The following is a 15,437-nucleotide window of genomic DNA, read 5'->3' as shown; positions in this document are numbered from 1 at the left end:
GCGGCGGCAAGCGATGTGAGCAAACGCACACTTTCGCATGCACAGACCACATGAGCACACAACAAACACACAAGGTAAACAAGAAGAGAAGAAGGGGAAAAAAAGCAAGGGCTGAGGTATGAGCCGTCCTTGCACCGCCGTGCCCAGCTTGTCCAAGCGGCGTCCCCGTTCATCGGTCTCGCCTACGCCTTTGCTTTAGAAAACCCGCCGCCGGGAACGCCGTACAGTGTCACAAACGGTATCTTGATGTCCTTCGTCTTTCCTCGCAGCTGCTCCACCAGCGCTTTTCCAGAGGAGGCCGAGGACAGGCAGCGGCGGGCCAGTGCGTCGGTCACACATGGGCTGCATGGAAGCGTGTTGGCGGCCACAAACGTGGCCCCTCGCAAGAGGAAGAGCGTCGCCGTCATCCATCGTGGGTACGACGACGGGCTGCCGGCCTTGCCTATCCGTGTCGTCGAGGCCAACAAGCGAAGCTGCTCCTCACGCTTCTGCGAGCTCGCGTTGAATGCGCCATCGGCGAGTACGACACTGTGCAGTTGCGAAAAGCGGAGGGAGGCAAAGTAGGACCATGGCAAAGCATCAGTCAAATTCCCGCACATGTTCACGATGAGCGCGCCAGGGGCGGTGTTCCGAAGCATCCACGTCAAGTACACGGCATCTGGCGGAACCCCGGCCGAGCTGCACGTTAGAAGACACTGCGGGGACACCTTTGACTTGCTCTGCTCTGTGCCACATGTGGCGGGGACCGACTCGCGATGATCACCAAACAGGTCGATGAGACACACGAGAGGCCCCGCAGAGGAGCCTTTCGTGGAGCTAGGCCCAGCCGTTCTCGGCGGGTGCTGCAAGGTGCGCTTGCCAGACCGTTGAAGCTCGCCGGTCTTCGATACCACCGCCGCAGCTCCCAACTCGCGCAGCACGACAGGGCAGCAACTCAGCACGTTCGTCTGCTCCCATGGAAAGGGCTGCAGCTGAGGCGCGAGACACAGGTAAAGCGGGGTCTTCTCACAGTACTGCTGCAAGGATGCCTGAAACTCCCCAAACAGCTCGACTGCCACGGTGTTCAGCTCCGCCAGCGTGCTCGAGAGGTCCGCTGCCGTTACGCGCTCTTCGGCACCGTCGATACGCACATCCTCGGTACCGGCCAGCTGCTCTTGCTTTTGAGTCTCGGTTCGCTGCAGCGTGGCGGCTAGTGTGACCCACATTTGCTCCGGCACGTGTCTGCGGCGTCCCTCCACAGCGCCGTCGGGGTGGCGCAGCGTGACGATGCAAAAGCCAGTCCGGCAGTTGCCCATGGCGACCGACAACACAGCGCCATCGATGGCATACGGTGACACCTCCGTTGCATGACCTCCTTTCCCAGGCCCCATCGACGTGACCGCTGCCACCTCCTCCTCTGGCTCCACGCACAGCAGACGGCAGCTGCGCAAGCCGCGCTCCATGGGCGTCGCCGTCAGAGCCTGGTCGGCCAGCTGCGTGTACAACGTGCAGTTCGTGAAGAGCGGCTGCACTGCCAGCATCTGCCGCCACAGCCATCCCTCCGCACTGTCCGTCATCTCGTGCACGCAACTACGCCAGAGATGCCCCACCAGCTGGTTCGCCTGTGCTTGCTCCGCCGCTGCGGCGGCGATGTGAGGCCGATCCAAAAGAACCGCAAGATGGCTAAGCGCTTCGCTCAGGTCCGCGGCGACGTCGAGGTGCCCGTGATGGACCGCCACCTCAATACCGAGAGAGATACGCTGCACAAGTGCCTCCTCCTCTTTTGGAAGCGGGCGCACCGACGCAGACGCGCTAGGCTCGCTGAGAGTGCGCTGCTTCCCTGCCGGCATACCCTTGCGCATGTGGTTGCCGGGCTTCTCGATGTGTGCCGGGATCAGTCGCGCGCGACTCCACGCCGTCGTGAGCAGCGCGTGCGTTTGCGTCTGTAGCTCCTCGCCAACAAGGTGGTCGCACTGTTCCAGCTGATTCTCGATGCGTTGAAGCACTTCTACCTGCGCCACAGCCAACATGATCGCCGCTGCTAGACGGGTGTGCGGCCACTGGCGGCAATGTACCGCAGCCTTTTCCAGCAGAGCAGGCACAGCAGACACATCCGTCATGGACGGGGCACGTGCATCGGTCACGTTGTAGTGCTGCAGCGCTTGCTGGAGCTCGTCTGTTTCACGCGCAACGTCGCTCTGCCAGCGCGCACCGACCATGACCGCCTGCTCCACCGCATGGGGTGCGCTGTCGACTGTGGCGGCGGACGACGACGACGTCGCGCCGCGGATGAACCGTAGCACCTCCCTCTCGAAGTGGGCCGGCGCACTCGAAGTTGGCAGCTGCAGATCCTCCATAGACAGACGTCGAAAGGCGACGAGGAGGCATGATGCAAGTACGCTCGCTTCGAGGCGGTCAACGGCAGTCCAGTAGACGAGAGCACCAAGCCAGAAGGACATGCTAGTGGCTGTGGCGGCGGCGACCTCGACTTGACCAGGCGAGCCCACTCCGACCTTGCTAGATGCAGGCGCCGTCTGCAGGCGAAGCGACAGTTCATCCAACACCCTCATCTCTGCCAGCAGCACCAACAACCGCGTCCGTACCTCATCTACATTGGCACTGTGCTCTGCCAACCACTGTGGCGTCACGCGATCCCGCACATGCCACTTTGCATGGGTGGTGTACAGACAGCTGTGCAGCGTAGTGGAGCCCTCTGCGACAAGGAGAAGCTCATGCAGCAGCTCCTCTGTGTGAGGCCAGCGTTGCGCAGGGGCAGAGGAACCAGCTTGGTACGATAGCGCATCGACTGGAAGCTGGGACGTTACTGTGGAAGCGAGACGGTTGATCCACAACTCTAGACCGTCCTCGACATCCGCTCGCACGCATGCGGTATGGGTGGTATCGACCTGCATTGCGCTGGCCGAGGCCGCCGCGCGCCACTGGTGCAGCCGCTGGCGCACCATACCAGCCCACTGAACAGCTTCGGCGGTGGACTGGGAATCAATCAGCACAGCAAGTCGATCGCTGCATAGCTCGGTCCAGAGACGGACCGAGATGACGGATGAGGCGGAGGAAGGTGTGGCGGCGCCAATCAAGTGAAACGCCTGCTGGAGGGTGCGCAGAGCATCACCATAGCGCAAGCGGATTGCCTCGTGACGTGCGCGGACGCGGAGAGCCCGTGCTCGGGTGGCCGCCGTATTCCAGCTTGCGCACTCCAGTCCCTGACACAGCACATCTTCGGCGAGTGTGGCGGCCTGCTCTGTTTGGCCGAGGTGAATACGAACCTCACACTCGCCGACCACCATCGCCGCCTCCCATGACGGCGACACGCACTTGCCCTCGACGTCCCGCTTCACTGCCTCCTCGACAAGGGACCTAGCATCGGCCAGCCGGGTAAGCGCTGCCACGTATGGGGCATCGCTGAGGCCGCTCGAGGCGGCTGTCGCGCACATTTTCCAGTTGCAGAGACGGTGAGCAAGACCGCAGCGCGAGTCGCCCCTGGCGTCGCCGAAGGCGAGAGCGACAGAAAACCGCACCCACGAGTACACCATGAACGCGTACGGCTCATCGCCGGTGCGTGCGAGGTAGTCCCCCAGATCCAGCAAGCATTGCCAGAGCCCTTCGGTGTTCAACTTGAACTCTTCGTCCGGGACACAGCGGCGCAGCCGTTGCGCAGCCGCCGACGGCTCCGCGTAACTGTAATAAAGGGATTTGTCGGTCGGCAGCTTTAGCACTACTGTGTCTTCATCCGTGGCGCCATCGCACAGCCATTTTGCGCTGAGGTGCCACAGACACGAGACGTAATCGAGCATGACGTTCGCGCAGTCGCGGCGCGATGCAGGGGTTGTGGCGTACTTCGCTGTCTTGACCGACGCTGCTCCGACTTTGACAACATCGTGGGTCGGCGTCGCCCTGAAGAGCAGCGAGATGATACGCAGCCCCAGAAATGCGTGATGGAAGGTGACACCTGTGACTTTTGTGGAGTGCGCCTTCACGAGTGCCTTCAGCGGCGCGGCCTGTCGCTCGCCGCCTGCTGCTTCGGCCGCCCCGCTGGCAGCGTCGCCGTTGTGCGGAAAGCGGCGCGGTGCCTGCGAACGCAGAAACGTGGCAGTGAGTGACGCGTCGGCCAGGGTGGCGTGCCAGCGGTCCGTCTCCTCGAGGCTTTGCAGAAGTGGCGCCGTCTCAGGGAGCCCTTCGAGTATGCGCAGGGCCTCTTGCAGGTGGCGAGTCACCAGTGCCAGCGGAGTCGAGTCTCCCCTCCGAAAGCTTGTCACATACGCAATCTCGAATAGGCACTGCGCTGTGGCAAGGGACCCGCCTTGCGCGGCGGCCAGCGCCAGCGCGAACGTCTCTGTTTCGACACTGCTGTCATTATTTGCCACGGCCACGATCATCCATCCGCGTGCCTGCAGCTCCGCCTCCATGTTTTTGGACCTCTGAAGAAAGTCGTCGACGGACGGATTGCGGTAACACACCTCGGTCACTTCCCGATCCTTGAGGGGCTTTTGGTAGCGCGGAGGTAGCAACTCGCGCAGGTGGCGCAGCGTCGCCACTAGTTGGCGGGCATCGTCCTCCTGCTCACTCGACAACGACACGTGCACGAGGACGCAACTGAGCTGATACACCACCTCCGTGAACGAGTCGCTCCAGCTGCGCTTTGGGAGCTGCCCCAGCAGCACCTTCGACAGCAGCATCCGCAAACTCGGCAGCACAAATGTCGCCGTCTCCAGCGAAATGCGAGTGGTCCGGAGAAAGGTGTAGTATAGAGTATATGCGTTCGTGATGTGCTCCACCTTGGACGCGGTTGGGCCCTGCGCCGCTGCGATAGCCGCGTTCACGCAGTTTTTCAAAAGAAGCTGCACGGCGCGGTTTCGAGCCACGCTGTTGAGGCCATGCAGGTGCTGGACGCCAACCTGTGCCTTGATGGAGAGCAGCTGCGCATACGCTTCCCAGTCCTCCGCGTCCGGTTTTGGGAACGTGGACTGCACGTCGACCTGCACAAATGCCGGCTCCACTGACACCTTCTTGTGACTGCCGCTGTCTGGCGTCTTACTGGGCCCCGTCAAAGCACCTCCGCCGGAGGAGAACGTCGACTGCAGCTCAAACAAGGAGCCCCAGCCCAGCCGATTGCTGGCGTAGAGTCGATCAGCCATCTCGCAACACTCCAGTGCCACTTCCTCCTGTCCCAGTTGCATCGCCACAGCGGCGACCCATGCACAGAGACGGACGCACGGGTCCTTGCGCAGCAGTGGGCGGGCGTCGTTGATGAGAAGTGCAACTTTCTCAGACATCACCGACGGCCCGGCAAGTGTGCCGAGAAGAATGAAAAGCTGCTCCTGTGGGTGCGGCGAGTACCTCGGCTTGTCACCGACAAGCCGCGCCAGGGCAGAGGACAGCATGGCAAGGAACCACTTCGGCTTCACGCCGGGGATGATTTGCAGAGCCTCGAGGCACATGGCATGTGCACGACGAAGCTGCACGCTGGAGGGTTCGCATTTCGCGCACGTGCGCAGGCGCCGCACGTGTGCGGCGAAGCCGTCCCTGCACATCTGCTTCGCCAGCGGAGACGTCCCTGTCCCTGCCGGAGGGTTTGAGGTATCAAGGTACTCGGCCACGAGCCCGAGCACAGACGACGTCGTGAGGTCGGACAGCAGCTCCACATCCTGCACCTGGTCATGCTCATAAAGAGCAGTGTAAAGCTTCTGTAAGTCAAGCAGCTCGAGGAGGTGGGCGCGGTATTCACCACGTTCGTAGGCGGGTTTCTTCCAGTTTAGAAACATCACACACGCATTTGCGGCAATCCAGCCCCCGCTGCCGCTACACCGGCTCTCCACCTCCGCTCCGCGTTGAGCTGCCTCGATCAGCAGAGCCGCCAAGCGGTTCTCACTCTCCTCGGTAGCGGCACTCCTGGGGTCTGCGACGCTGACCGACCGCGTGTCCTTCTGTGCCCCATGCGGCTCCGCCTCCTCTATCCGCCGCGCCAGTATCGTGGCGGCGTGCAGAGAGGCGGCGGCTCGTACCTCTTCGATGTCTGCGTCGCAGGCGCCAGGCAGGGGGCAAGGGAGGCCCCGCAGCGCCTCGGCCACCGCCATCGCCACAGCGAACAAGGAGGCACTCAGGTCCTGCATGCACAGCTCTAAGAGCTCTCGGTACAGCTGGACCGTCGAGCGACGAGTGGAAAGGGCGCCGCGGGTGGGCGTGCCCTTCTGCGGCTCGGTTGCTTCCGCCGCAGCTGTCTCCGCATCACTCTCTTGGACAATCGACGGCAACTGCCGAAAAGCAGTCTTGATCACTGGAATGCGCTTCAGTGGGTTGGCGATACCCCGGCATTGCTCAATGGCGAATAGGCAGCGGTCCTGCTGGGAGGTTAGGCTGCTCTCGGGTTCCTCTCGGATCGCCATCTGATGGTGGAGCCATTGAAGCCGGAACAACCACGCGGGTGCCGCTCCATCGACCTCTCCGCGCTGGCACTCCCGCTGAAGCAGCGGTAGTAGCTGATGAAGCACACTGCGATTATCCTCCTCGAAGGCTGTGTGGCACTGCTGGGTCGCCACCTGGAGGAAGAGCTTCCTCAGCGCAGGCATGAAGGTCTGACTCACGTCAGCGACTGCCGCCAGCGCCGCCTGTGCGTCGCCAAACGTGCTGGTCTGCAGAAAAGGAAGCACCAGGTTCCACAGGAGGGATGCCCCAATGCGCAACGTGTGCTGCCGCTCGCTCTCGTCATGTATAGTGTTCGTGTTCTTGAGTACATCGACCAGCTCGCTGGCAAGGGTGCGGAGTTCGACTCTGTGCGCCGCGGAGATGGAGGAGGCATCGGCGCACTTGCCAAGGCAGCGGAGACCGTGGCGGTGTGACTCTCGCACGACAAGCGCGAAGGTCGCGAAGCTGCGCACGCGATGATTCGAGCTGCTGCGTTTTTGCTCGAGCTCCTCCACCTGCTCGGGGGACAGGGTTCCATGCAGACTGATGCACAGGAGCAGGTCGCTCTTCACTTCATCGATGACATCGGACTCAGTCACAGCAAAGGTGTCGACGAGTCGTATTGCAGAAGGCAACTTTACCGTCGCCTGCTTCTTCCTTCCCCGTGATACCGCTGCGCCGGTGTCTGGTGGCGGCTGGACCACGTCGGCGACGTCACTGAGGGTATGGTAAGCGCTTTGCAAGTCCTCCTTGCACGCCTCCACCTCCAGCAACCCTCCAAGCACGAGATATGTAAGAAGAACAGCAAAGTGCACGGGGCGGCTCCGGTAGCTTGGCAGCAAGTCCGAGCGCGTCTTTGAGGAGACATTCGCCTTCTCCTTCACGAAGATGACGCCGGCAGCCAGGCGCAGCACCTGCACAAAGAGACGCTGGTTGCCCATGAGCGCGGCCGCCTCAAGGGCGGCCGAGAAGCGAGTCAATGCGTCGTTGTGCCGCTCTGCCGCACGGAGGCACAACGCTGCCCGCACCAGCCACTGCACCAGCGTGTACCCGCCACCAATGTGGAGCTGCTGATGCAGGGTGGCGAGGAAGGCGACGGGGTCGCACACGTCCGCCTCGTGGCCTGCGGAAAGGAGAGGACTGACAATGAGCCACAGCGTGCGAATGCCCGTAAGAACAGCGTCGAGGCTGTCAGGCCACACCTCGACCGCCTCCGCCAACGCCTGTAGCGCGCTCGCCGCGCCGACCACGTACTCCTGCACTTTTTCGTCCTCGGTCAAGGAGGTATTCTCGTCTACGTGGTGAAGCGACACGAGCACCTCGCAGAAGGCGCGCCGCACTGCAAGCAGTCGCGTTTCCTGCGCGGCCCCGAGCCCTTTTAGCAGCTCCGCAGCGGCTGACCACTGTTTGAGCTCGACCGCAACTTCAGCGCACAACACGCGCAGTTCCGCAGAGAACCTGCTGGTTGTCGTCTCCGCGTCGCGCACTTCGCACACAATGTCGTGCAGCATATCCGGCCGGCGGTACATCCGCGCCGTGGACAGCAGCTGTTTCACATAACTTGCGTTCCCCGCCATCGCTCTAGTAGTCAGGAAGATGGTGTTTCCAGTGCGCAGGGGCTGCAGTGTTACGGGGGACAGCAATGATTGACTGGCAGAAGACGAGGCAATATGCCATACCAGCCTCCAAACGGAGGGATGAGGGAGGGATGGAAGGAGAGATGCGGTGATGGTGGCAGCATCCGATATGGCGGACAGGGGAGGGAGAGAGGCAAGGGGTGGCCCTTCGAGGGGAAGCAAACACCGCCAGCGCACGTGCTGGTGAGACCAAGACGCCTTCGGAGGTCTACGGGTGTTGTGCGTGCGTGCGTGTCGTTTGCTCAATTTCTGTTCTTCTTCTCTGTGCGCTACGGCGACCGCCAAGTCTTGGACCGGTTTGCCCACAGTCAACGGCAGACGCATACACGCCTATCCACACAGCGACACATGCACGTACACCATGACGCCATCCCATGCCCCGAGGCAAGCGTTCATGCGAAGTGGAGGCATCGAAAGAGAGAGAGGTGAAGGGGCGCCGTACAGGAGCAAGCACACGCCTCGCCTCGCAACGGCTGTCTCGCCATCAAGGTCCTTTTAGCCATAGTTTTCCTTACTCCTTCAGCATATGCTCCACACACGCCGCCCGCGACGCGTTGAGGGAGGCGGCGGCGTAGGCGAGAAAAATTTCAGCCGTGATGACGGGCAGGGTCGCCTGCCGGAAGCTCCTGTAGGAGTTATTGAAATATTCCACGGAGGCATCGTGCTCATTGCGCGTCCACGTGTCCACCTCCTCCGCTAGCGCCAGCGCACTCGCGTACTGCTTCTGCTCGATGAAGCGCGTAAACTGTGCGGCGGCGCGGCGAGCACGAACTTCGTTCTGGTCTACCGTCGAGGGGCTAAAGGCGGTACGAAACTTTAGCAGGTCCAGCCACCCCAGCACTGGCTGCTGCATTGGTGCCTTGCCGGTCTCCTCGATGGAGCGGGCAAGATCAAAGGCGGCGGCGCGCACAAGCGTCGGCTTAGGGACGCCGCGGTCGGCAAATGCACGGAGGGGCTCTGACATGACATTCAGGTCCTCACTCTCCGCATCATCGAGCGTGGCCTTCAGCTCTCGTGCGAACGGCTGCCCTGACCGCATCTGTTGGCGTAGAGCCTCAAAGTTGAGGCTGACGGAGATGAGCTTCTTGCTTATGTAGCCGAACTGCTGCGTCTCCCGCTGCGCCATTTGATCCACAAACGTCTCCTGCGCCGAAACGCTGTTCCCCACCTCCTGGTAGTAGTGCTGTGATATGGCAATGTCGTCGAACTCCTTCAGCATTGGGGCGGCCTGTCGAGCGTAGCGCTCCCGCTGCGACTTGATGCGGTTTTCCAGCTGCAGCATCTTCTCCTGGACCTCCCTCTCATCTAGGTTGTGCTGCAGGCGTGCCTCCGTTGCTTTGGCCATCGCCTCGGCGTTGCGCATCTTCTCCGCTGTTAGCGCCTCCTCAGGGTCACTGAAGAAGAGCACCGCGGCGATCCGATCCTTCCAGGACGTCATTGTAAGCAGCGATGGAACACAAACGAGGCCACGTGCCACGCGTGAGAGCTACAGCGCTACGCCGTGCTTCCGGAGGTGCAACGCTGGCAGCCGGCGACAATTCGCTGATGCGTGCCTAGACACGAGACGAACAGCAAGAGCTACGCGACGAGAGATAAAAGAGAGAGAGCACATGCAAGAGAGGCCGTGCGACACCACCTCTCCGGGTGGACGGTCCTTCACCAATGGCAGTAGCGAGACGCGATCGGCGGGGCTTGCCTCTCGTCGATAGGGTTGCTACGCTGCTCCATATGAAGATGAACAAGAGAGAGAGAGCGTGAAAAGCACAAGGGATAGAAGCAGCCGTCGCAACGAGAGACAAAAAACGAATGCCGTGAAACGGCTTGTGGTGGAAGCGGAGGTGTGGTCATGGTAAAATACAGACACGCACGTCCACCCAGCGCGCTGCACACACTCGGCCCTGAGCTGGGGTCTTTCGCTTCTCACAGCGACGGTTGTATTGCGTGGTGCATTCAAAAGAAGAGAAGCTAGTACACCTTTTCCTCTTGCCCCAGGACACACACATTATTCTCTGACGACAGGTGACACCTTACAGTGCGTAGTATCTCAGAGACACCACTGCACCCTTCCCCCTCACTCAGTGTGGGGCGTGGCGAAGCAGTCCCCTGCCACCCATCCCTGCCAAATGCAGAGTCCCTTCCGCTGGTGGAAACGTCAAGGGCCTGCGACGTGGGCGGAGGGGGAGAGGTGAGAGTGACGCATCGCCACTGATGTCAGTGGTCAGGTCGTGGATGTCGTTGCATCGGAGCCCGTTGCGACCGTGAACACGCTTGTATCATCCGTATGATAGACAGAGGGTCAGCATGACTGAAACACATCCGACCACCGGCCCCTGCAGGCTGCGAGAGGGATGCCCCACATGGCATCCGGCATGATGGGAGGAGTGACTGAGGCGACCTGCACAGCGGGCGGGATAGTGTGTGTTGCAGAGGCAGCGCTCAGATGGCCCAGTCGGCGCAGCATCGTTGCGATGTGTGTGTGTGTGTGTGTGTATGTCTACGGCTGCTTCGCACGACGTGATTAGCCGTTAACAGTCCGAGCGTGGCGTGGAGTTTGAGCCTGTGTTGCACACCAGTGAGGAGGTGGACCCGTGTGAAACAAGGAACAAGATAGCAACAAGAGAGCATCACCGCACATGCGACACATACACATGCGCACATGTGTCGTACCGCACACGAGGTGCAACCGCGCCCATCAGCGAAACGTGGCAGCGGAAGAAGTCCGCGACAGAGACGAATGCAGCGCTACCGTCAAGGAGAGCGCGCGCTCAGATCCGATCGCTGTGTGTGTGTGTGTGTGTGTGTGAGGGAGAGGGAGAGAGTACGTGCAGGGCAGCCACGTTGGTTTGCAGAGACAGCGAACGATGCTCAACTGCGTGGCCTCAGCGTAGTCCAGCATTACTGATTAGAGGCTGCCCGCCACTTAGCGACTGCTGGTAAATTGCAGCATCGCCTTGGTAATCGCCTGCAGGTCATCATCTGTGAACTTTAGCAGCATGCTCAGCACGGGTAGCAGGTGCCGCGCCACGCGGATATCGCTTAGCGAGCACAGGAGTTGCACCACGACGGAGCGCACGTACTGCAGCTGTTGCGCACCGAGGCCGTCCTCTGGAGGTCCAGCTTTGAGGCGCCGCAGCTGCATCACTTCGCGACGAGAGTGCATAAGCTCTTCTTGAAGCTTGACGAATGTGAGCCTCTGCGCGTGGATCCTGCGCAGAGCTTCTTTGAGATTGGCAGTGTCGGCAAGCGAGACCAACCCAGCAGCAGCTGGGGTCCCGTCTGCGGCCGTTGCGGAGGTGGTAGGGGTTCCGTTTGCGTCCGAGGCTGGAAGCGCCCCTACTGTGCATTCCAGAAGCTCTTGAAGTTCGCGCAGCAGCATCTGCTGCTCAGCCGCGATGGTGTCTCGTTCCTTCGTGACGGCAGCGCACCGCATCTCCATTGCCTTGTAATCGTTCAGGAGGTCCAAGTAGGCGTCGTCGTCAGACTTGCAGGGGTGGGCGTCGTCTGCGGAAACGTCACGTATCCCGGGTGGATGCGCACCGCCACGCACGAGTGTCGGTGAGCTGCTAGCGAGAGCATCTTGGACCGCCTCTGCAACAGCATCGCGCTGCTCTCGCTGCATCTCTTGCACCTCCCGCTCATGTAATGCCTTCAGAGCCTGCACCTCGGTGCTATGCTGCAGAATGAGCTGGCTTTCTCGACTCTCATACTCCAGCCGCGTCTGCGCGAGTTGCTGGTCCAGCTCCTCCTGCACATGCCTCCACTCATCAGTGTTCGACACGCTCATCAGCTGCTGCTTGAGCGATGTGTTGCATGCCTCCAACTCCGCGAGGCGCCGCTTCAGATCGGCAAGATTCTCATCCTGCTGGTGCAAGGCCTCGGTGCGCTGCTGCAGCTCATTTGTCAGTCGCCTCAGTGAGTGGTGCGCCTCCTTCAGCCGGTCCGACTGATCCTTCACCGTCTTCTGCAGACTTTCGGTGGTTGTGCTTTGCAAAGTCGGACTCATTGCCGGGCTCGTCGCTGCTGTGTCCTTGTATTGCCCTGACCCGCCACCGCTGTGGGAGAGCAGGACGGCATCGACCAGCAAGCACGCGGCAGCGATAGCGTGAGCGTACATGAACTCCTGACTCTGGGTGATGTACAGCGCCGGAAGCGCTTCCAGGAGCGCGCGCTGCTTGTTCGACTCGTCCAGCCTGCACGTGAGATCGGCAATTTGAGCACGCATCTGCTCGACACCCGTCTTCGCCTTCACCTTCCAGGACGCAAACTTTTCTTGACATTGGTGAAGTTCCTGCCTCAGCTGCGCCACCTCGGCGGTGGCAGTGGTAACCGCTGGTGAGCTGGGCACAGCAGCAGTGGCATTACCGCCATCGAGTGTGCTCGTCGCGTCCTCGGTATGATGAGCCGTAGAGCTCATTTGGAGCCTGAGAAGTCTGTAAAGGTGCAGATGAGGATGCGGGATTCTGCCCTGTTCACCGCCCACAGTCCGACACGCACACGCCTTCAGGAGAGAGAATAGCAGAATCCGCGGATGCAACACGCAAAAAGACTGCGCCTCCGCGCACGCCGTCGGCAAAAAAAAAACGCTGGAGCGCGCGCGCGACGCTGGGATGGAGACACCAAGAGACCACTTTGAACGGTATCGCACTATGACCGGAAAGGTGACACACGCACACGTGCATGGGCGCACCGGCGGCCATCAAAAGACCGTTGCACAGCATGTAGCGGCCACCGTGCGCGCCCCACCCCACCCCCGCCAACACACACACGCACATACGTACGCACACGCCGCCCCGTACAACGAAAACGAAGAAGGCCAACACGAAGAGGGACAGAAGACGTTTGTGTGCAGGTGCGCATTCCTGCACGTGCATGCGAAGTTCAGTTACACGCCGTACGGCACCTGTCCATCATGGCAAGAACACACGGCTAGGAGAGATACCCCATGTGACGAGGAGAGCGGGTACAGCCACCTCATCCACATCCTCGGTCACAGCTGTACGACTCAAGGAGGGGCATGTCGTAGCACAAAACCGGAGACAAGGACACCCGTAGTTGTGAGCCCGGCGAGCAGCATTCGACGATGCCGCAGCACTGCTTGCTGTTGTTGCTGTGTTGCCAACATGATGACGTGTGTGAGGGAAGAGTGGCGAACAGGAAGGCAAAGATCAACAATGAGACGCGAAGGAGGGTGCATGCCGCCGGAGGACAGCATCCACACACGCGTGGGCGCAACGAGCACCGCGCCGTTTGCAACACCCTGATAGGCAGCAATAGAATTTGGAGAGAGAGAACGAGAGATTCAACCCATCCCTCCCCCTGCTCCAGGGCCTTTCCGTTTCGCCAGACCAGCGCACGCTGTTGCACTTCCATGCGCAAGCACACGGCCTATCCATGCGTAGCCTACGCAAAGTCCGCTGTGAAAAGAAAAAACGGAGGGGGCAGGCGGACAAAGAACAGCGGCAGTACAAAAAAGGTCGGCAAGGGTCAGAAAGAACGACAACGCAACACGACACCTGCGGGACATGCACACCTACTGGCATCCGACGGACTCTCAGACGCGCCTTCATTCCAGCAGCACTGTGAGGATAGAGAGAGGGGAGCGCAAGCCACCATTGCCTGACGAGCATGCTCTCGGCGGCAACCAAGTACTCCTCCGCACAGAATCACACAGGCTCAAGAAGAAATATTCAACTGGTCTCTCGTTGCGCGCCTTTTCCTCATCTGAAGTGTGCGCTTGGCGATGTTGTGGAAGGTTGTTCTTCTGCTGCGAAGGAGAAGGGCCCAGTGGCACACTGCGGTCATGCGACTCACGCGCTTAGTCACCTTGTGGTGGATGGGGTGCTCGCAGACGCTTGCGCATCTTCCGCCACCTCTGGTGCCCGCGTCGGGGCCATGTGGCGCGCAAACGGTCCGCCGGACTGCCACGGAGTGTACACCGGTGGTGCTTTCTTTCGTTTCTCATCAATGAGCGTTCGCGTAACGCTCCCTTGAAGAATAGCAATGTCGTCCATGCGGTCGCGAGTCTCTACGTCTGCCATCCACGGATGCCACAACCCTTCAGAGAGTGGTTTACCCGTGTAGTCGGCGCGAATCGCGTCCTCGGAGTAGCTCCATCGGCTCCTCAGCACTTGCATGTGGGTGGTGTATGTCTTGTAAAAATAGTAAATCCCCACAGTGGTGATGACGACGAGAAAGATGGCGAAGTCCTGCAGACCGAAGGAGCGGCATTCGGGGCTGTCGGCGGTCTGCCGATGAATCGTATTTGTGAGGTTGTCGTAGTTCATGCGCCGAAAGTTGATTCCACCCTGACCACTCTCGCCCTTCGCCCCCTTTGCCGCCCAGTCGGCGCCGCGGTCATGACGGTGTGTCAGCAGCAGGTGCTGTGCCTCCTTGAGCGCCAGGAACTGCTCATCAGTACCGCCCTTGTCGGGGTGAAATCGCAGCGCCAGTTTCTGAAATCGCTGCTTGATATCCTTCTTGGTCCACTCCTCGTCGAGCTGGTAGCCAAAGATGGTGCACGCCTGCTGCAGTGTCATGTGACCCTTGTCCCCTGAAATGTGGCCTTCAAAGCGCTCGTACACGCGACGTACCCCACTGCGACGGAGCATGGCGGCTTCGTCGGGCGCACCGAATGCAGATCAGGAAGACGTCGTGTTTTCCGCAGTCGGTGTAGCGACCGAATTCGTAGCAGCTTCTTACCCCCTCCCCTCAGACACACACACAATTATCGAGCGAAGATAACACGAAGCGACGAACTAGCAGGTAAAACGGGCCCGCAGCAACCTCACCGAATACACGTCTCGCCACGGACAGCTCGCGCAAGCCAATGACGCTCGCCAAGGGGCCTGCAGACGCGTCGACACAGGTGAAAGAGGGACGTAGGTCGACTGCGACCCGTCATGACACAATCAGCAAATCCCAAGACCGTCCGCGTTCCAGTGAGAACAAAGGAAGTCGTGCGCCGGTACAACAGGGACTATCCTGACAACTCGCACGCCCTCTTTTCTGTGGATGGGACGCGGGTGATGGTATCTGCGCTGATTGCAGCACACATGCGTGTATGCGCATCACGCGACGGCGACAGACGTGCCACAGGATATTAGGAGCACCAAAACGAAAAGACAAGAGGCAACATTTGATGGAAATGGGAGAAGCAGGGGAATCGATGAAGGCGAACGGCGCGCATGTGGGACGGCCACATGCAGTGAAGGACATTCGACGTACGAGACGCCTGCAACATGTAAGGCAGTATCATACGCAGCTTTGGCAGCTGTTGTGCGCTGCCCCCCCCCGCCTCCCTCACCCGATCCTCCACCCCCGCCATACACACACACACACACCAAACCTCAGTGGAAGCGCTCCCACCCACCCACCCCATCCCTCGTTATCATGATGATAGTT

The 15,437-nt window shown here is 60.7% G+C and overlaps 4 protein-coding genes across 4 annotated transcripts; all 4 read right to left on the bottom strand.

The window, feature by feature from the left end:
• Positions 1-182: 182 nt before the first annotated feature.
• LMXM_33_4110 (conserved hypothetical protein) lies at positions 183-7,976 on the bottom strand (the record flags this gene model as incomplete). Its single annotated transcript, XM_003878924.1, has 1 exon — positions 183-7,976. One exon carries the CDS (start codon positions 7,974-7,976, stop codon positions 183-185), a length of 7,794 nt encoding a protein of 2,597 aa, XP_003878973.1.
• Positions 7,977-8,547: 571 nt separating this feature from the next.
• On the bottom strand, positions 8,548-9,474 carry LMXM_33_4100 (conserved hypothetical protein; the record flags this gene model as incomplete). Its single annotated transcript, XM_003878923.1, has 1 exon — positions 8,548-9,474. The coding sequence occupies one exon, from the start codon at positions 9,472-9,474 to the stop codon at positions 8,548-8,550; it is 927 nt and encodes a 308-aa protein (XP_003878972.1).
• A 1,482-nt stretch (positions 9,475-10,956) lies between these two features.
• Positions 10,957-12,258, bottom strand: LMXM_33_4090 (conserved hypothetical protein; the record flags this gene model as incomplete). Its single annotated transcript, XM_003878922.1, has 1 exon — positions 10,957-12,258. The coding sequence occupies one exon, from the start codon at positions 12,256-12,258 to the stop codon at positions 10,957-10,959; it is 1,302 nt and encodes a 433-aa protein (XP_003878971.1).
• Positions 12,259-13,855: 1,597 nt separating this feature from the next.
• Positions 13,856-14,644, bottom strand: LMXM_33_4080 (conserved hypothetical protein; the record flags this gene model as incomplete). Its single annotated transcript, XM_003878921.1, has 1 exon — positions 13,856-14,644. The coding sequence occupies one exon, from the start codon at positions 14,642-14,644 to the stop codon at positions 13,856-13,858; it is 789 nt and encodes a 262-aa protein (XP_003878970.1).
• Between the last annotated feature and the right edge of the window lie 793 nt (positions 14,645-15,437).

The sequence above is a fragment of the Leishmania mexicana genome, chromosome 33 (genome assembly GCF_000234665.1).
Source record: "Leishmania mexicana MHOM/GT/2001/U1103 complete genome, chromosome 33".
NCBI lineage: Eukaryota > Euglenozoa > Kinetoplastea > Trypanosomatida > Trypanosomatidae > Leishmania > Leishmania mexicana.
Note: the sequence above shows the minus strand (reverse complement) of the source record. Positions and strands in the feature narration are given on the sequence as shown.